The following is a 22037-nucleotide window of genomic DNA, read 5'->3' on the forward strand; positions in this document are numbered from 1 at the left end:
AATATTTAATGATATTATTTATGAAGTATCTAAAATATATGTGTGCTTTACAAAACAAAAAGCATGATCATTCTACACTTGAGGTACCTTCAAATATAAATTCAGAGCACTTCAAAATTTTAAGGAATTTCTTCTAAAAGTACATTTTATTTTCCTGCGATCATGGGTTTTTTTAACCTATCAGATAATAGACTAGTTTTATGTTCCCTCAGAGAAGAGGTAGCCATTTAGCTTTACAAGTTTTAGATAAAACTATCTTGAGATATAAAGTAGGTAAGCAAAGCACTGCCCATCCCTACAGCAGATCATCCTATGATTATGTGAAAAATTAGAACAAACATATCTAATACCATCTCTCAATATTTAGTTACTTTTCTCAGAAGCAGTGAATGGAGAACTTGAAAGGTACACAGCCTAAAAAAATTCTACTAACTACTTCTAATAGTTATACAGTTTTCTTTATTAACTTCTTGTTGAGTCTTAACTCTTAGAAGTAAACAAGTAGCAATTACTGTGGAAAAGAGATAATTATCCTTAGTGAATTCTTTTATTTGCAATGACTAAAAAAAAAAAAGAGAGAGAGAGAGCAAGAAAGAAGGGACAAGGGTCTAGCTCAGTGGTAGAGTGCACGTTTAGCATGAACAAGGTCCTGGATTCAATCCCTAGTACCTCCATTTAAAAAAAGAAAAAAAGAAAGAAGGAAAAAGTCTGTGTGAATACCTAAAAAAACTAAGTATCAAAATTTTTCTGGAAATACCTTACCAGCAAATAGTGACCTGGACTATATGTTTTTATCTTTAGTGGCCCTTTACTTAAAAAAAAAAACCCAAACAAAAAACATAGTAATAGTGTTATGGTTGAATTCTGGGATCTTAAATGCATAATACGGGACTGATTTTTTTCTTTTTTAAACAAACTTTATCTAAGAAGGTTATTATTCGCTTTTCTTTTGTATTCCGAAGTTTTTCAGAAAAGCCTATAGTACAAATCTAGTAACAGATTTTGGTCCAAAAGCTAAAAGCTGATAAGCAACCTGGACAGGATTTCCTACTAGTGCTTGAAAACTGTGTATGTGTAAACAAGAAAAGAACTGGATATCCAACCTCTAGGTTCAAGGTTTCTCTTCTTAAGTCATTTAAAATAATTCATTCCATGCCTACCATGTACTACGTCTTTGACAGAGAACTTGATACTGAAGATGGTAACAGCTAACATTTAGTGAGTGTTTAACTGTGCCGAGCACTAAATGCCTTACAAATACTATCCCATTTAACAGGGGGAAAAAAGCTGTAGACATTATTTTCCTTTTATAGATGAGGAGGCTGAAGTCAAGAGAGAGTCAGAAACTCGCCCCTATTAAGTGGAAGACAGCTTCACTGCACACCTCCAAGGGCACCGTTCACACACTATGTGATAGTGTCTCCTGCAGTACCGCTCCAGCAGCCTTGATCGTGGAGGCAGGTAACGTATCCAGACATCTGACTTTAGGAAGTTTAGCAATAAACAGACAGATGCAGTCGCCTGATCTCAGAACTTAGGGAAAGCAGATAATCAAATTCTCAGGTCCCCCATGTATGTCAAAGTATCTTGGCCAAAATAAATAAATAGATAAATAAGCATACATGACTAAGTCATTTTGGCTGAGAACTAGTGACATGAAAACCAAGAGGAGAAGATTATGACCCTTAAGCCGTAAACAATGTAAGGGTAAACATGAAATCAGAAATGAGTTTTTCCTTTAGGAAAGAAAATAGCTTTTAATCAATAAGATGTTTTGCAGAATAGCTTATTAGTATAAAAATAGTCCCAAAGCAAGTAAATTTTGCTGGTGAAAAAATTTTCTGACACTGTGGGGGGAAATACAAAAACACTCTTATTAATAATGAAATATGCTAATTTTTCTCTTAGGAAATATTAAAGACCTCAAATGACTGAACCACATTTAAGCGTTATGAAATACCATTTAGATAATCATATAAGTAATACACAATGGTTAGAGTGAAAATTAGTAATGCAAAATGATATCAACTGGTATAAATGAACAACAATAAAGCTTTCTAAGGTTCCAATTAAAGATATACGTTGCTTTCATTAAAAGCTCAGAATAAACTCCTAGTAGTTGGAGTGAATGACTCTATTTGTTCTCTTACTGCTAAAGCAGAAGTTTGTTTAAAAAATAAAATTATATACTTTCATTCCTTTAAATGAATTTTTGGGATCTGTGTTTTTCGTTTGTTTATAATGCTCTACACATATACAAAGACTTGAATTAAACACCTGAGTGAGAGTTCTCGATTACGGGCAGCCCACAAGGCTTATGCTTTCTTTTTCTGATAGAATAACTTTTCCACTCCCTTGACAGCAGTCTATAAGCAATTTATATTCACAGTCAATCAAGGAGAAAAAAGTAATTACTGACAGGCTACCTTCCCCCCAACCCCGCTACTGAAAATAGAAGTATGTCCTTTGATTTCAATTGTGGAAAACTGATATCCCTACAACAAATTTCTTAAGTGCCAGATTCTCTTGTACTTACAAGTTTCTACACAATTTGTTCCTCTGCAGGTGTAACTAGAGTTAAAGAGACCAAGGAATTACTGCTCAGCTAGACTTCCTTCAGTCAGTTAAGAGGTATTATGCTATAGCAGAAACCACCATTCTTACTATGAAAGTTCTCATCATTCCAGTTGGACATAATGCAATCACTTAAACAGAAAACAGAATCTGCAGTACACAAATGACTACTGAAAACGTGTGTAATCAGAATCTAGTTTCATTCTAATTTTGTTGGAATGTTATAGCTACTTTGTTAGGATTGCTGGCTATTTTTATCTGTTTGTTTAGCATTTTGGTTGTTGTGAATTGTGCTAGCAATTACCTTGATAGTTTAAAGAATTCTTTTTGATCTGGTCTTGCTTGCTTAGACTCTGCTTAATAATTTTTCGGTCTGTTTAATAATTTTTTTTTTTTTGCAGGAACAAAACACACATAGGTAAAAAAATATTTTTAAAAAATGTCTGTGAGAAAAATACTTTATAAACTTACTCTTACCTTCTTTTTTAAAAAATATAGGCTTCCAACAATTGAAGAGCTAATTTAAGTACAGATGAAAAAAATCCAAAATATAATCCTACTGCTTAGTAACTTTCTAATTATAGAAGTACTTTACTAAAGTTGCCATTCCAAAAAGCATATCCTCTTGTGAAGTGTTGCATGAACAAACCAAAAATGCTGGTGAATAGAAACAAGAGAATGCAGGCAGTTTCTTAGACTCTCAAGACAAACCTGGGTTATCTTTTTAAATATATTAGAAAAACACAAGTATTAAAGATAACTGGATCTTTACGACCCTGAATTTATCCCAAAGTATACATATATACCAACCTTGATGGTCCAGAATTGACTCCCCAAAATGTACAGCAAAGTAAAAAAAATTCCAGAGAACCATATGCATTATAGCTTAGATAGCCACTAAATTTGTGTTACCTTTTGGAGAACATCTAAAGCTGTAAGTACAGCTTCCTGTAAACTTGTCAAAACTGCTTCAGTATAAGATGGAAGAATGAAAGGGGATGCATCTGAACTTATAGGGACGGAAACCGCACTGTGCAATATGACTCCCAACTTCTGCAAGTCATCCATGTTGAAACCAGTTTTTATGTGTTGGTAGAGAGCTGGAAATATCTGAATTAAAGCTGTAAGAAAAGGCTGGCTAGGAATGAATGTTAGTTTATCAAAAGTAATAGGAGGCTTAGTGCTTTCAGATCCAATCCTATACCAGGTATTCCACGCAGCCCACCAGAGATTCAAATCTTCAAGCTCATCCGTAACTATGGGTGGCTCAGAACCACTGTATCTTCTAAGTCTTTCTCCGATGGAATCTGTTCTTATAAACGGCCTGTTCAGGCCAGGGCCTGATATGGACCCTATAAGGACAGGCACAGGTACATTAACTGCAGGTGGCGTCTCAGGCTTATCTGAGTCTCTGACGGGGGACACAATCTGTAAAATTTCCTGGAAGCTTTTCAGTGCAGCCAGAGAGACTTCATTGTTTTTGCTGAGTGCTGCTGATTGTATATGGTCAAGAAGAACATCCCACGCTCTTGGAAAATCTCCTATATTAGGAAGAGAAAAAAAAAATTATCACCGTAAAAGTGATCAAATTTTTTTAGACACTTTAAAGTTTATTTGCTTTATTTTTCTGCTTAAGTTCCTACAGAACTAAAAAAAAAAAAAAAACAAAAAATGCTTAGGTACTAACAATGTGAATTAAAATCATTAATAATAGAGAGAAGGGCCCTAAAGTGAACGTGATGAATAATACCACACAAAAATGCCTGAAAAGAGTAAATATGCTTAGGCTTTAACTTAAAAAGGGGGAGAAAGACGAACATAATATAATAAATTAAAACAAAGATATGGACAGCTTGCTCACAATTACACACGAAAGTATTTCTGTTCACTCTTCTCAACCACCCACATCACCACCATCAGAACTGAAAGTATTATAAATCTACACCAGAGTTTCTCAATCTCAGTACTACTGACATTTAGGGTTGGATAATTCTTTCTTGTAGGGGCTATCCTATGCATTTTAAGATGTGTAGCAGCATCCCTGGTCTCTACTCCCCGAGAAGCCAGTAGTGCATGTCCCTCCCCAGTTGTGACACCAAAAAACATCTCCAGACTGCCAAATATCCTGCGGTGGGGGAGAGAGGAGGTTGGGCAAAATTGGCCCCGGTTGAGAAGCACTGATCTACCTACACCCCCAACAGCTTTCTCACCAGCCTAATAGTATATCCTACCATTCTTCTCTGTGGCCATTCCATTCCATTCCATATATACCATACAAAGTGATCTTTCTCAACCGCATGTCTAATCACATCACATCACATCACATCATAACACATCATAGATTAAAATCTTTCAGTGGTTTTCACTGCTCTTATTATGAGGTCAACTTTTGAACCTAACCTACCAAGTGTTGCATGGTCTGGCCTCTCTCTACCTCTACAACCTCATCTAGAATCACACTTTTCCTTGTTCTCTTCATTCCAGACTTTCAAACATGCCAGAGTCCTCACCATCTCCACCTCCTCAATCTTCTCCCATCTCTTTTACATGTTCTCTCTGCCCTTAAGGCTCTTTCCAATTCATCTTACCCTTGCCTGATGAACTACTATGCAGGTAAAACACTGCTTTCTCAGGGAAGCCTATATATACCTCACTGGCCTAGTCAATACCTACTATAAGCTCCTTTGCAGCATTTACCATTGTAGGAATTTTGTATGTATTTATGTAACCGTAATTCCTCCCTCATACCCATAATATAGCAAAGATGGAGGCATCTGGCACATCACCATATCCCTTAGAAAGGCAGGCAGTAGGATACACATTACATATTTTTATAATGAAACGAATGGAAACCTGCATGCTCATACACACACCACACACAACACAAAGACTGGCAGTTATGATGGATTACTCTTGGGAAGTAGCACTGTATATGAATTTTAGAAGAATCTTCTGTTGTTTCTAAACTTCCTTTAACATAATTTACTTATACACTCAGGAAAATAATGTGTATCTACCTAAAGGCTGTAGTAAATATCTTCTCGTGTTGAAGATTCTCGCCACTCCGGCCAATGTTAAAACCCATGTTTCAGCCCATTGCTTCTCTGCTGTGTCTCTTGAATGATGAATGAGAATATTGCCACCTCCGGACTCAATCTTTTCTTTGTCTGCAGTGGTAGAAGACTCTCGAACTCGGTCCAGTAGATGAAAGAGAACCTGAATATTTATAAAAATGCATATAAAAAGTATTTATAACATAGTTTAAGTAACAGCACAGGAGATTATAAATTGTTACAAAGAATTATCCCTGACAGTCTGATCAATCCCCATATATTAGAGGAAACCAGTAACCTTATATTCTTAAGTTTATCCTTAAGGTCAGAACATGAAAAATTAGAATAAATTGGATAGAATATTGTCTAAGACTTACTGAGTTGAGGTGCCTATGGAGCATCTATGGGGTAATGTATAAGAAGGGAATGAAGCTAAAGAAAAGGATCCAGGCAAAAAAATAATTATGAGCAACATCTGGATGGAGGTTACAACTGACGCTTCGAAACTGGATGATGGTGCTTGAAAAATATCAAGCAGGAAGTGGCTGGGACTTGGGGAATGTTCACATTTAAAACATAGATTCAGGGAAAGGAACAGAAGCCAAGAAAATAAAATAAAAGTTGAATAGAGAAGTAGACGCCTGCTGTGGAAAAGGAGCCAAAGCAAGAGAAGTTTCAAGGAGAAAACAATCAGCAATATTAAATGCTATAAAACAATGTGTAGGATAAGGATTGAGCATAGGGCAAAAGACCTGGCAATTAAAAGACCACCTGAAGAGCCTGTGAACAATTTCTATGGTTCTAAAATTATGGTCTCAGAACCAGCAGCATCAGCATGACCCAGGAGCTTAACAGAGACGCAAATTCTCATTTCCCACGCCGGGGGGCGGGGGCAGAAATCAAGAACTCTGAGGGGGTTAGAGACCATGGCTCACTCAGCAATGTGTCCTTTAACAAGTCCTCTAGGTGGTTCTGCCATACACTAATGTTTAAGAGACTGAAGCAGAATGATCTGGGTATCAAATTACAAGGGGCAAGGGAATGCAGAAGAGGTGAGAAAGAAAAAATAATTCAGATTTAGGAAGCAAGGTATTAACAATGAAGCTGCTTGAAAGGAAAACAGGAATCAGAGAAAATGTCAGTTTGTTTTTCAAAACTGTAAGGGACTCAAGTATGTTTGTGATCTGAGGAGAAGCCAGGGAATGGAGTTGAAACAGATGACACAGGAGGGAACAGGGCTTCTAATTATCTGTATTAGGGAACATGCATTGTTAGTTTTTAAGAAGACACTTTGGGGTCTTTTTATTAAAATAAGCATATTCTTAAATACAATTAAGTTTATCATGCTGCCTATTGTCAAACTTACTGATATCAAAAATTCACAAAAGCAGTAAAAGGATTATAAATAGAAGTTTTATTAAAGTGGGACAGATTAAACAAAATGTGAGGGAGTCTTTTAGGAAAGAGGGGATGCTCGCTATTAAGCTGATGGCTTTGTAAGAAAGTTTTAAAAAGAAAATAAAAATGGAAAATTAAGAAGTGAAACTGCATACTTAATGAACAAACACGTAGAATTTACAAATTGGAGTCTTTCTTTTGATGAGTCTGCAAGTAAATTTTACTATTGTTGACATTCTTCTATTTATAAAATTTTCATTTGATTATATTATATTTGAATTACATGCAGTGGCTTAGCAATTACTGATTTTAACTGCTGGGGAAAATGAGGGGGGAAGGGAAGAGCAAAGGCAGAAATCAAAGACAGAGATAAAAAGCTGAGGCTTTTAATATTTAATTTGTTCTGTGTGAGGTGCAATTAAAAATTTGAGAAAGCTTACATTTTCTGTTTTGCCAAATGCACAAATACACAGAAATTCTTTAAAAATTAATAGAAACAAGTTTAATTGAAAAAGTATATAAGCGTGTCTTAATTAAGAGCTGATAACTCAAGCTATTCTACAATACCTTCCAAATAACAGTGTGCCACGTTGAATGTTGTAATAAAGTCCCATGTGCACCGATTGTCGAGAACAGAGTTTGCCCTGCACTCTTCCTGACAGCAGGCCGGGGGTCCACACACAGTTCACCCAATTTCGCGTAAAGACATAACCACAAGCAATCAAATGGTGGCGCAGGATGGAATGGCCGATTTAAAACCACTCCTTTCTCTTCCGCCTGCTTTTGCTGTGCTGCCTCTTCTTTATCTAATTCTTTTTCAATAGTTTCTCCTCTTTGGAAAAAATAATCTGAAATATTCCACTAAAAAGCGAAGGAGAAAAAGATCACTTTATTCACAGATTCTATTTTAAACCCAGATATATGAAATTTATTTTTTTCAGAATAAAACTTAAACACTATTACTTCAGAAATCTCTTTTCCAATAGAAATATATCAAAATTAATCTAAATAGTCCAATCTTAAAGAATTATTTCTTAAATGATACCACTGAACCCTTCATACAAGATATAAGTTTGGTACATAAGTTATTTAAATGCTCCTATAGCGCCAAAAGCATCCTCGCTTAGCATCCACTCTCGACTGCAAACAGTGATTTCCAGATTGTATAAGAAAGGCAATGATACTTACCAATAAACCTATTGAAGTTAAACTAATATTAAGTTCTTGGTTATGAAGTCCAAAGCTACCTGCAACATCGACAACTATCTGCAGGCAAGTGCACGGCATTGTTGGCAAAAAATCAGTCACAACCAACTGAAGACACTGGAACGCAGTTCGTATCAAGGACTCTCTGAAACCATAAAAGAAAAGGAAAACTGATGCATTTAACAGAAATGTAAGGAAAAATACATACCTTACAATAATTTGAACAAATCAAAATTTTAAAATTGGAACAAGGAAATCTTCCCTAATACGCATCATAAAATACTTCAACATTTACATAAATGTAAAAAAGATATGCTTATTTAAAAATAAGTAACAAAAATAAAGAAAGAAGCTTATAGGAATAAGAAATAAAAATAGTAAACTAAAAAAAAGAAAATATGTATTGATGCCATATTATTTCTCTTTTGCATCAACTAGCCAAACAAAACTAAGACACTGAGTGAGAAAGGGATATTGGCTACAGCTACTTTCTCACCACGTGTCCTTAACATCTAGCATAGTGCCCAGCCCAAGAGAATACACACAATTTACTCACTGAATGAAAATGAGTTCCTTATATTTATATCTATACTATATACTATTTAAAATTCTACATCTAGTCTGTAAAAGTAAAGAGTAATTCTGAATTTCAAATGAAGAGAATAAGAAATATGTGTTTTTGGAGAGCAATTCTGGTGGTGAAAATAACAGCTAACACATTGAGCATGTACTGTCTTATGTGCTTTCGAAGTGTTTTACGTGTATTAATTAATTTCATCCTTACAACGCACTATTTTATAACTGCATTGTAGGTTGAGAGGAGAAATTTCAGCTTGACCTAAGCTATGGCTAATCTCTTTCCACTTAATCATGTCAGTATTTTGTAATATTTAAGGAAATTTGCTACTACAAATAAAGAAGCAAAACCAACTTTCCATAATAGTCCCAAGCCTCTCCATCATGTAAAACTCCTAGTCATCCATACGAGGTATTATGAGTACTGCTGCAGAATTGCAAATATATACAAATGTTTGCTAAATCTCTGCACTGCAGTGTCTTATTTGAAATGAAACAAGTCCATACATTTCCTCCTTACGTGCTCTTCCTTCTGTGTTCCCTATTTAGTTAAGGATATCACCATCCACTAAGCTGCCTAAGTCAGAAATCTGGGAGTCACCCCTGATTCTGCTTCCTATTTCTCCCTTTTCTCCTCTAGTCAACCTGTTAAGTAGCTCAAATCCATCTCCTCTTCCCTACTTCCAGAGAGCCCTGCAGGCTTTCCCACGCACCCCGCATGCTGCTGACACAGTAACATACATCAAATGCGTATCACATCACATCACTCTTCTGCTTAAAATCCTAAAATGCCTCCCCAATGTACTGAGGGTAAATCCACATAACTTATAACAGCATGTAAGGTTCCCCATAGCTTTGGCTCTGCCCCACTCAGGGCATGCGCCCCTCCTACTGAAGTGCTATTCCTCTGTGGCATAACGAAGTACTCTTACTAGGCTCCTGCTGCTAGGCTTTGTTCCTTTTCCGTAAGTTTCTACCTTTAAAACAGGAACTATTTACCCATGAAACCAGAATAACTAGGTAGCATAGTATTTGACATACACTAGGCACAGAATCAATGTTTCATAAATGAATGAAAAAGTCATTTAAAAGCAACTTCTTAGACTTCCTAACACATGCAGAGAAGTCAAGCCCTAAACGCTCATTCACATCTTGTCAAGAATTTACCAAAAGAAAGTGCAGCACTTGGGTGTGTTACAAAGTTTGTTAGATTGGTGCATTTTTCTTACTGTAAGTAAGAACTTTGCATTCATGTATAAATGTCAAATAAACAGCCTTTTTTCTACCTTTTAAAACAAAGATGAGCCATAATGATTCCCTATAGCCACTTGGGGGTAGGGTTAAGAAAAACTATTCTAGACGTTAAACTTCAGCAGGAAGGGCATACATAAAAAATTACCATCACGTCAAGATTTTAGTGGGATTCCCTTTTTCTATCACTTTTTGGATGTTAATTTTAAACACTTACCCTTGATCATTTCTGATTGCTCCCATAACTCCAAGCACTAATGGCCACCCAGGCCCAAGACTGTCTCCCTGACTCTGCAGAATCTGCAACACACATTCTAATTGCTTGAGTCGAATATCTGGGTGGTTAATACTGGACATCTCCTTTAATGGGTTCAGTAAAAGCAACTGCAGCCTCTGAAAAGGGGGCAAGAAGCTAATTAGAAAGAGAAGTTGAAAAACATGGGAAAGTTCTACTGTTGTCTTTCAAGTAAATTCACCTCCACTCAGACTGCAAGGGTAAAGAGAAATTTTTTCAGTAAAATAAACATTAAGTATGATTTCTCTAACAGTAATCAGGATTATTTTGTCATGTATGTCTTTTTTTAAAGTAAAAGAAAATAAAAATCAATCTTCAAAAGGTTAGATTTCAGGATAAATGGGGAAAACAACTTTATGTTAAAAGGTATTAATTACAGGCCCATACAGAAATGAATCTCACTAAAGGATTATCTATCTATCTATCTATCTATCTATCTATCTATCTATCCATCTATCTATCTAGTTCTATTTGGAGAGTAGAAAATAATTCTCAATTTCTAAAATTATCTTTTATTAACCCAATTAATGTATATCACATGTATTTAAATTTAAAATTCTCAATACTTATAAAAATGAGTAAGTATGGCAAACAAAGATGACGTAAAACCATGAAATCTTGGAAAGTAAAAAAAAAAAAAGTACTACGCTCTATTCCTTTCAGCATCTGAAAGCACTTGCTTCATTTTTAACTTTCTTCTCTCCAAGGATTCATTTATTTGGCTCATTGATTGAACAAACATTTATGAAGCTCTCACTATGTGCCAGGTATTAAGCTGGATGTTGAGGATATACACATGGACAAGGACTTTCTTTACAAAAAACTTGAAACTGTAGTAGGAAAAATATATCAAATCACTAAAACATAAGCTTTATTAGAATGGAGCTCTTGTCTGTCTTGTTCACCATTCTATTCGAAGAGCTAAAATACTGCCTGGCACATATTATGTACTCAGTAATTATCTGTTGAGGAAATTTGTAGCATACGACTCCATGTAATATAGTAAGATAATGAGGGCAATGGGGAATGGCTATTAAATGCCTCATTCCAACTCAATCTTCAGGCAATAAAACTGGTGGACTTTTAAAAAACTGTATAAGACACATGTAAATGACTACTGGAGTCAGGACAAAGGACTCATGACAAAAGTAAACTGTGAATGTATAAAATAACCTTTAAAATTATTTAAAAATAAAAATCTACTTTACTTTGGCTGCCTCTTAATGCCACTTATTTCTCCCCATGTAAGGGTAAGGAGTGAAAAAAAAAAAAAGAGAGAGAGAGGTGAGGACCAAAGCAAAAGAGGCTAATAAAGCACGGCTCAGAAAGGACAGCGCTGCATGAAGAGGGAAGCTTCTAGACTGGGAGACCCTATTCTACATAATTTATTAACTTAGTTCAGTGTCATTAACAAGAAATTTAAAAAAAAATTTTAATTTGGCTAATCCTAAAAATCCAGGCATATCAATGTTTTGTAAGAGATCCATGGCCTACAAATAAAATAGAATATTAAACAACAAAACCCATTTTTAGAATATCATCTATTTGAGAAATTAAGAAAAAGTTACATATGGGAGAGGATGATTTTACTTTAAGTACTTTTTTTACCTGATTTTGTGAAAGTGGAGGATCATGGTTAAATGTTAATCCTGCTTTAATAAGTGAGGTTAAAGCTTCTGCTCCCCATTCTCTCATTCGAGAGTTTGGATGCTGGCACACCTGAAGGTACACACATTAAACAAAAGTTAAATATTTAACTTGTATACTTAAGCTAGGCATCACACATCAATTTGAGAAAAGAAAAATTAAACCATCACATTTTCTATTCTTTCGCATTTAAAAAATTATATCAAAAGTTCATCAATAAGGGTTGAAAAAATATTATATCCAAAATGTAAGTAAGCTTACCTTCTGAATGAGAGGCAAGAGGAAGCAATAGAGAGACAGAAGATAAAAGATGAAACTGAACAACTCACGGAGAAGAAAGGATTTCATAAAAGTAAATGATGTCATCAGAATAAACAAAACAAGCAGATACTAAGGTTCCTATTTAGGTCTACCAGCATAATCAAATACTGAGCTAAAATTTTAAGAACATATTTTTGCCATTTGATGAGAATGTCCATAATGAAGAATCTGCATATATTCCTTACTAGCTCATAAGAGAAATCCCAATAAAACAGAGGAAAAAAAGGAAAGAAGAAAGCACAACACCTTTTTTAATTAAGAATACCTTCTTTAGGTTACTAAAATAATGTGAAATAATCATGGCGACCTAAACCTAAACCACACATAAATACGTACTCTGACTGAGGCAGCTGCCATTAAGAAGCAGTGAATTATTGATTCACCCCAATCTGAATACAAGAGAATACAAATCCAGACACAGTTCCCTGGCACTATCTATAACCAAACAGGTTTTTCCCTTTGTAGAAAGCCTACCTCATAATCACAGGAAAGGTTGTAAAAGAGCAGTGTTTAGTACAAAGTCTCAGCCCTAAATGCCTTGAAGTTTCAGAACTAGCTGAAGCTTAGGGAATCAAAAGATTGTATAATAAAAGAAAGCGGCCTCAAACTAGCAGCTGAAGGAGACTCCAGAGACTTCATTGATATATCACCCATTTTCAGCCAAAAAAGCAACCTATTACTTCACCAAAGCAATTATTATAAAACTTAGTCCCTGATAAAGTATACAGATAAAAGTACAGGGAAAAAAAAGTTAATGCTGATTTTTTCTACGGTTATCCAGAAACATTAATGTGTATGTCTTTATTCTAAACAAGAAGTAAATATAATAATTAAGAAAACGAGATTACCTCAAGTAGATGGCCAGTTAGAGGTCTCCACAGAATTTCTATTCGGTGCATGTTAACTAGACCAGTTTCTAACAATTTGGCAACAGCAAAAAGAGATGGTTCCTAGAGAGAAAACATACTGCATTTTGATTTTATAAGGAGAGTTTGGGTACTTTAGCTGTAAATAAAACTGCGAATCCTGAGATGAGCATGCCTATAATTAATATATGATTGATTAGCAATAAAAATAACAAAACCTCAGTTATCATAAGGCAAGCCTTTCTGCCCACTTTCAAGTATCTAGAATATCTCCTAATTGGAAAATTTGATTGGGAAGAGAATGTTTTAGTGGGGAAAGAGTACAAATTCAAAATTATACCAGACACACAGAATGGCTAGTCTTCTGACCAGAAGGAAGGAATTTTACTATGGACTGAACTGTGTTCACTTGTTAGTGAAGTTCTCAAATGTTCAGGTTTTATGTGTGAAAGTCAGGAAATATTTTAAAAAGAGAAAGGAGACAACAGGGACCAGGGAAAAGAAGCAGGATATCGAAAATGGATAGAGAGAAGGCCTGTCAGTGTAGACACTAACAAAAACGTTGCAGAGACGGAAGACAAACCCCTCTCCTCAGTCACTGGCATTCAAAACCAGAAAGGGAGTTGATGTGCCTCATAAATGGCTAAATTAGTGTACTTGGCCCATGTGTTATAAGAACAGTTTCAGTGAAAAGATCAAAGGGCAACTTTCTCCAATCCAATACTAACAGATCTAGTAAAATATATTCAAATGCAAACAAAGCTGGCTAAAACCATGAGAATCTTCTGATGACTAACTGTGGTACTTCAAATGGAGACAATGCATTAGAAAAAAGAAAAGACAACTGAAATTAAAAAAGCAAATTATGAGCATAATAATTTTATAATTTTTAAAGAAAAAGATCTTTAAATTATTTTATATTCTTAACATTTTTACAGTGCTAAATAAAATCTAACATGGAAATGTATGATACTATCTTTCTTTCCTAGCAGAAGCCGTTGAACCAAGTACATTGGGGTTTTAAGACAAATATGGTCAGGTTGACCCTTCCTGCATGCGGTAACACTGAAGGTACCCTAAAAAATATTGTGTGGTAGAAAAATTCATTCTAGAGACAATATGATACAGTAGTTAAGTCTGAGAATTTTTAACTGCCTGACAACTTATCTCAACACTATCACTTAACAGCCATGAGTAATTTAATTTTCTTATTGAGGTGAAGTTGACTTATAATATTGTATTAGTTTCAGATGTACAATATAGTAATTCAAAATTTCTAGATTATACTTCATTTATAGTTATTATAAAATATTGGCTATATTCCCTGTGTTGTACAATATATCCTTATAACTTAGTTTATACCTACATAGTAGTTTATATCTTACTTCCTTTACCCTATATTGCCCCTTCGTCCTTTCCTCTCCCCACTAGTAACTACTAGTTTATTCTCCCTTTGAGTCTGTTTCTTTTATTATTATTATATTCACAAATTTGCTTTATTTTTAAATTTTTTTTAATGGAGGTACTGGGGGTTAAACCCAGGATCTCATGCATGCTAAGCACATGCTCTACCACTGAGCTATACCCCTACCCCCTGTTTTATTTTTTAGATCCCACAGATTAGTGATAACATATAGTATTTGTCTTTCTCTGTCTGAGCTATTTCACTAAGCATAATCCCTCTGGGTCCATTCATGTTGTTGCAAATGGCAAAATTTCATTCTTTTTTATGGTTACTAATTTTTTTAAATCTATAAAATGGAGATAATAACATACAGAAATGACCTCATGTTAGAAAGTGCCTGCCAGATATTAAGTCCCCATAATGTTGCCTAATGTTACTTCCTTCCCTTTCTCCTTCTTTTTCTAATGAGGATGTTCAGAGGAATCATGCAGCATTTAAAAGAATACATATTTCTCATACCCAAATGATACATATGCGACTTCGAATCAAAGCTCTACCAATTACTAATAGGTGACCCCAGGTAGGTTATTTAAGCTATTTTTTTTGTTTCATCTGTAAAAAGGGGATACTACTACTGAACTTGACAGAGTTGTTTTAAATGATTAAATAAAATAATGTTAAGTTAGTACCTAACATACAGTAAACAAAGAATAATAGCTGTTTTATTACTTTTATACTGAGCTTGGTAATATGCCTGCACAAGTAGCATCAACATCGCCCCCTTCTAAGAAAGAATTTGCAAGCTTTACCGTCAGCTACCTTAACTAGCACAAATTCCTGAAATGAGGACCAAAAATGAGACAACTGGTCACTTTAAAGCCACAGCTAAAGAAAAATGGTATGTACATTTTAATTCCTAAGATATTTAACTCACTCAGAAAAGGTGACATTGATAAACTTTAAAAAAAATGTAGATAAATACTGAAGTTTCTATTTATTTTAATATCTGAATATTTATAATAACTTATATAGAAAGTACAACCAAATAATAAACTGTTTTTTACCTTCATCTAAAAATATTTTTTATAAAGTTTATAATTGAAGACTTTAAAACACTTTTATTTCCAGCCCATATTCACCACATCATTTTACAAAACTGAATCCTAAAATGAAGAAATGTGAATCTATTTTCAGGGAAATCACTTCTGTCTCACTGTATTCATTTTCTCAACATCTGTTCCTTCCAAGCCTCCCTGAAATATCACATTTATTCTTACAACTCTCTTGAAATTGTACTGTTCAAGAGGAACAATAATAATACTCAAATCTCTTCTTTTTTTCTCAATCTTCATAGACCTTGACTTCCTGTAACATGTTTTTCTTTCTAACATCCATGAACTTGTCCTTTCCTACCTAAATCCTACCATTCCTTGAATATCCAGGTCCAATCACACTAACTGATCTTTATTAGTCTTAATTCAACTTAGTATGTACTAAAAATATCTTACGTAATATGGCAATAAGGAGTCAGAGAGTATGTCTCCTATCACTTACTATCTATACCATTTATTTAGACTCTTTTACCACTCCTTTAGCACCTTAACTGCTACTTATCCATGAGCGAAGTGGCTTATATGCTCTTTGAAAGCAGAAATCTTATATTTCCTTTGTATTTTCTAGAAGAGTGACATGCATATAGTAAACTTACTGTATTTGTTAAATGAATACATAAATACTCAAACTATTACCATATATACACTTGCTCAGTTAAACATTTTTTAAAACTCTTTTAAAAATATTATACTTTTGCATTAAGAATTAATCTTAGGGATGTAGGATTATTGAAGGTATTAAGAATTTGATCACTTCACTGTATATTATTCTTGCCTTGATTTGAAGTAAACTATAATATATATTTCCCAACACCTGCATGATTATGTTAATTCTCTAGCTATGTGCTATAATATGCAAAACTTTGCCCTAATAAGATCTTATTGGCTAATCTTTAAATGAGTCACAAGAGTGAAGATGACACGCCATAGTACAAAGAATTATAATTAAGGACTAGGCAGACAATTTTGGATCCTTCAGACAGGTGTTAAACAAATCACAAGCTGCATTCTCTGTTTTTTCAGTCATTTTCTGGGTGTCTTCACTTATTTGTAAATGATCCAACTACTGTATTTATTCATCCTAAAGTGTAGAAAGCATTTTATTTTAAATATTTTCTAAGATATAAATAGACCCAAATATTCCTGTGCTTTCCAAATTTAACAAAAAATGGTATTTTGAGTATAGAAAGAAATGTTCTCAAAAGTCCTATTCTATTCATTCAATGAACAAAGCAAAATTTTATTTTCAATGTAGGGAGAATCATTACCTTCAGAAAGAAATGATTAGTTCCTTATTTTCCATCCCAATGAAGGCAAGAGAAACTGAGACATATATTCCTTGATTTAAAACTTTCATTGTCCCAATCATAAATTGTAATCATAAGGGTTATGTGATATTTTATGGAACTTGTTTACAAATGTGGTGTTGAATTATTCTTTATAGAAATATTTTTAAAATATCCAGTACACAAGAGAAATAGACACAGTTCAAAATCATAATACATACTGGGACATACCATAAGCCAAAAAAATGTCCTCTTCACTCCCACTTCAACAAATAACAAGCAAAAACATAAAACCCAAGAAAGCAGGGTGAGCCTACAAGGTAGTCCTATTTATAAAACACTAAGATCATAATGAGTATACACCTTATTTAACTAAATAATGTAGCATATTTAACACAGAAAGGTAGAATACCACACCTTATTATTTCCATAGGCCATATCCATTGCTTCTAGAGATAAGGAACAAAGTGCATTTATTAAATGATGCAACGATACATCATCAAGATACCTAAAATAAAAATGAAAAAATAAGACACTGTGATCTAAAATATGCAGCTAACAATAATGTCTGTATCAATTAAAGAAACTGACTCTTACTGTGAGCTTTCAAACAATCTTGAAAGTATATTGGAAATCACTGGTAAATCTGTCATCACTGCTGTTGTTAGAACCTAAGAAAAGAATAAAATTAAATGTAACATATAAACATTCTGGGAAGTGCTAATTGAGTAAGAATGACTAGAGCTTACTGTACTGGGTCCTTCTACAGCTCTCCCAGGTTTCAAGGCACCACCACTACTAGGCTTTAATCCCAGAATCCATACAAGATGCTGTAAAATTAAAAAAAATCAAAACAAAGAAATTTATAAACTTAGAAAAATTCTAATAATTAAATTAAAATCAGTAGTAGTAATAACTAAATTTAAAACAGTAATTAATATTCATATAAAATACTTATTACACCAAGCATAGGCAGTAGAACAGGCCATCATGAGGAACATTCCATCACTTGGTGAAATATGAGCCATGTCTTTTTTCTTTTCCAATTTCTCCTTTTCCATACTTACCATCTATTCCTGAGGCCTGCCCAAAACAGCAGTAGGCATTGTTAAGTTTAACTGTTAGCACTTGATATAAAAACAACACTGGCCTCTGACCCAGGGACTACAACATACCTGTAGAGTTGCCAAGACAAGTTGCCATGATGTTCCAAGAACAGCCCCATGGCAGTGTGCCAAGTTAAGTAAAGTCCTCATGCACTGGATATTTTTGGACGTTAGCTATATTAAAAAAGGATATGTTTGCAAGAATGGTTATGCACTCTTAAAAATTAAAAGCTTGTCAAAAAGTATTATCATATTCAAAATTTTTAAATAAAATGCAAAAATATTAAGAAAACAGGCTTGAGTGGTTTTGTATAAAACAAATTCATTCGCTTAAAAGTTGCATGATCATAGTTGGTTAGGATAGTGTCACTGCATATTTATCCAGTTTCTTTTAAAAGTATCATTCCGATAAAAGAAAGTATAATGACAAATTTAGGAAAACACACACACAAAATGTACAAAAGGTTTCCTTGATAGTTAATTTATAACCAAGAAAAGAAGAAGCACTTTACCATCACTGTCCCTTGAGGCTGCACGGCCAGTGGCTGCCCCACAGCCACCACCTGCTGGTGGGACTCGCTTGAGGGGCTGATCATTGTGACACTCTGGCCCTGGATGGAATACGCTAGAACACAAAGGGAATCCTCAATAAGTAAAATATGCTTTTTATGATACATTCAAAGTAATGTTATATTTTAAAGCATTAACGTGATTAAACTAAGTTCAGCTATGATACTTATTTAGTTACATATTATCTATATGCAAACATTTTGAAAATTCAGGAGGTACAAAAACAAAGACAAGTTAAATATTACGTAAAGTAATTTTCTATATAACTTTAACAAATTATAGGACTTTGGTATATTTCTTCATAAGCAAACTAGAATTAAGATACTAAGTATTTTAAACACGTATTCCCAGTAAACTTTTCTACTTAAAGTGAAAAACCAATACTCACCTTTTCAGTTTGAAAACCAAGTATCATATTGAAATTTGTGTATATTACACGTAACAAACTTGAATGTTTTCAAAGTACTCAAGAAGAAAAAGAAATTTTTAAACATCAACTTAATCTCAGTGGTAGCACACATTACTGTTTTACTAGTTCTCCTTAAAAAAAGAAAACCAATCACTCCCATTTCAATAGCATGTTACAGTTTACAAAGGACTTCCAGATTTATCTTCTTGTAACCTCACTGTTGTTTAAAATTTGTATCATTCCCCCAACTCCCACCTCTACTGTTTTAAAAAGGTGAAAGGAACTGAGGCTCAGGGCCATTAACTTCTCTCAGAGGTCACAGAGTCAGTGAGAGAAGGCAGAGGTTTGAACTCAGGATTCCAACGATCTCTTCTCTATGCCTTGCTGCCCAGTACAGGCAAACAGAACTCTGAGGAGCTGACGTCTTACATTTGCTGGAAAGTGTGGCCGCAGTGGTGGTATTCAGCACAGTGAGAGCATAATGGGGAGGCAGGGAACCTTTGCATATCGCAGTTATAAAGGCATCTCTTGAAGTTACGAGGCCCAGTCTTCCACAAAGAGCAGCCATGGTCAGTTCAGCTTTTAAAATATTCTCAGTGGCAGCTTCATCTGTGCTGAAAAGATTAAGTATTTTATTTGATATGATTAATTTATTTCTAATTATGCTGCAAACACCATATGGAATTAGGCATTCAGTAAATTTTAAGAAAATATACTTAAAATTGCCAAAATAAGTCTACGTAAGGAATTTTAACATATCTGAAAATTTGAACTGGAAAATTTGAACTGAAAATCTGAAGCAATGTAGGACTCATATTCATTACTGAAGAAAATGATAAAGAACTCAAAGATTTAACTTAAAAATATCAAGCATTTTAAAATCAGTAAATTCAGATTCTGAAGAAAAACAACAAAATAATTGAATAATATAAATCATCACCACTGTAGAAGTAGTAGTAGAGCTTAAAAGGAAACAAACATTCTGTAATTTTAGGAGTGTATTTTCCATTAAAACATATGACAATCAAATAAAACATGACAGCAGACAACAGAATAGGATGGCAGAAAAATAATTCTCTACACACATAAAAAACTAATATTAGGAAATAATTCTCAAGACAAATTTAAGTAAACCATTTTAATGGATTTTTTTTAACTGCCACATGCAATATAAAACTTACAAAGAATTAATACCTGGCATCAAGAAGGAGAGAGAGTGCAGCAAGCAGACCACACCAGCAGGCATTCACCATTTCTTCCCAAACAGCTCTACTAACTTAAAGGGAAAAACACACAATGCTTAATGATTATTAAAGACATCACAGCACTTGACAATAAATCAAATTCTAAAATCTCCCTCACCACTTGATAATGTATCAGATATTCCCAAAACAACGCAATCATTAAACATTAAAGCTCTAATATTTAAAATATATCTGAATAAATTAAAACTTCAAAACCGTACTATACTTTCAGAATTCAGGAAGTCTTAAAACTAAGTTGTTTTAAAATATCAATGATAAGATCTTTCTGTATATAAGTTAACTGACTGATATCTTTAAAATCTGTATTTTATATATATATAATATAGATATATAGATATATACATATAAATATATATATATATAATCAGTTCCTATTCCCTTCCATTTCATTGGGCCTGTGTGACCAGCTGGCAGTGAGACAGTGTTAACAAGCTGGCTCAACCAAGAGACTGGTTATATACATTTGGAATTATGCAAATAAGCAAATACATTGAATACAACAGGATCAAGTTTTTCACTGTTGGAGAAGGAAATTATAAATATAGGAAATTAAAAGCAAACCTTGCAGTATTAAACTGGAATTGGAAAAACTGATGTGACCTCATGGTACTTAATATAGAGAGATACATAGTTTTTAAATGTAGGGAAATGTGTGTTCATGTATGTGTGTATTTCCTTTCCAAGTAGCAAGAAGCATATCTAGTGCCTATGTGTTAGTTCTAAATACTATTCTCCACTAAAAGGAACCAGGGTTCCTTGGAAAAATAACTGACTCTTGCGTGAGGCAAGAAAAACCCAAGATGAGCTTGGAACATTCTGTTATATCAGATAAGTAAGTTAGTGCTCAGAAAATGACAAAAGGACATAGGATGATAAAAGGCCATAGTGACCAGCTTGAAAGGGGTCCCAAAAGGCCATGTCAGGGACAATGAGTGTCAAACCAAATAATGATAATCACAGACTACAACCCTTAGAATAAAACAGGAATCCAAGAGCCTATACTAACACAAATAAATGAAACAAAATAAACAAGGGAGAAGGGAAAGCTCTCTTTTATAGATGTCTCAAATTCTTTCTCCACAAAAAGTTAGTAATTAACTTTAGACAGAAGAGACAAGGCAGACATTATATTAACCAAATGATAAAAAGTTAATGTCACCAGCAACATTTCTGTGGTAGCTCTGCCAACAATGTATATATTGAATCTTGTTATGAGGAAATGAAAAACAAACCCAAGTTGACTGCCCTGTACTCTTCAAAAATGTCCAGGTCATATAAAACAAGGAAAAATTAAGGAATCGTTCCAGATTGAAGGAGAGTACAGAGACATGGAACTGAATTCAACATGTAATTCTAGACCATAAAGGACATCACTGGGGCAAATAGCAAAATTTGAATGGAATTTTGATGACATATTGAATTGATGTTAAATTTCTGATGGTGATTGCACTGTAGTTATGTAGGAAACAGTTCTTATTTTGAGAAAATACACATTAACGTATTAAGGGGTAATGGGGCATCATGTCTGCAACTTATTCTGAAATAGTTCAGAAAAAAGTATAGTGACACGTATATAAATAGAATGATAATACAAACATGGTAGTGTTAACAACAGGAACATCAGGATGAAGAATATATGGCAATTCTATTATTTTTGTAACTTCTCTGTAAATTTCAAATTACTTTAAAATAGAAAT

The 22037-nt window shown here is 34.0% G+C and overlaps 1 protein-coding gene across 2 annotated transcripts in view; it reads right to left on the minus strand.

The window, feature by feature from the left end:
• MON2 (MON2 homolog, regulator of endosome-to-Golgi trafficking) overlaps positions 1 to 22037 on the minus strand; it is a 100207-nt gene that overhangs the window by 32727 nt on the left and 45443 nt on the right. For both annotated transcript variants that reach the window (XM_006218072.4, XM_006218071.3), the window contains exons 13-26: positions 20270 to 20351; positions 19505 to 19689; positions 18609 to 18721; positions 18166 to 18270; positions 17740 to 17820; positions 17588 to 17661; positions 17408 to 17498; positions 13170 to 13271; positions 11962 to 12072; positions 10276 to 10451; positions 8214 to 8376; positions 7593 to 7886; positions 5592 to 5790; positions 3487 to 4115 (exon numbers count right to left, since the gene is read on the minus strand). In XM_006218072.4, the coding sequence (XP_006218134.1) occupies positions 3487 to 4115; positions 5592 to 5790; positions 7593 to 7886; positions 8214 to 8376; positions 10276 to 10451; positions 11962 to 12072; positions 13170 to 13271; positions 17408 to 17498; positions 17588 to 17661; positions 17740 to 17820; positions 18166 to 18270; positions 18609 to 18721; positions 19505 to 19689; positions 20270 to 20351 (2405 nt within the window). The remainder of the gene's footprint in view (positions 1 to 3486; positions 4116 to 5591; positions 5791 to 7592; positions 7887 to 8213; positions 8377 to 10275; positions 10452 to 11961; positions 12073 to 13169; positions 13272 to 17407; positions 17499 to 17587; positions 17662 to 17739; positions 17821 to 18165; positions 18271 to 18608; positions 18722 to 19504; positions 19690 to 20269; positions 20352 to 22037) is intronic.

The sequence above is a fragment of the Vicugna pacos genome, chromosome 12 (assembly GCF_048564905.1).
Source record: "Vicugna pacos chromosome 12, VicPac4, whole genome shotgun sequence".
Taxonomy (NCBI): Eukaryota; Metazoa; Chordata; class Mammalia; order Artiodactyla; family Camelidae; genus Vicugna; species Vicugna pacos.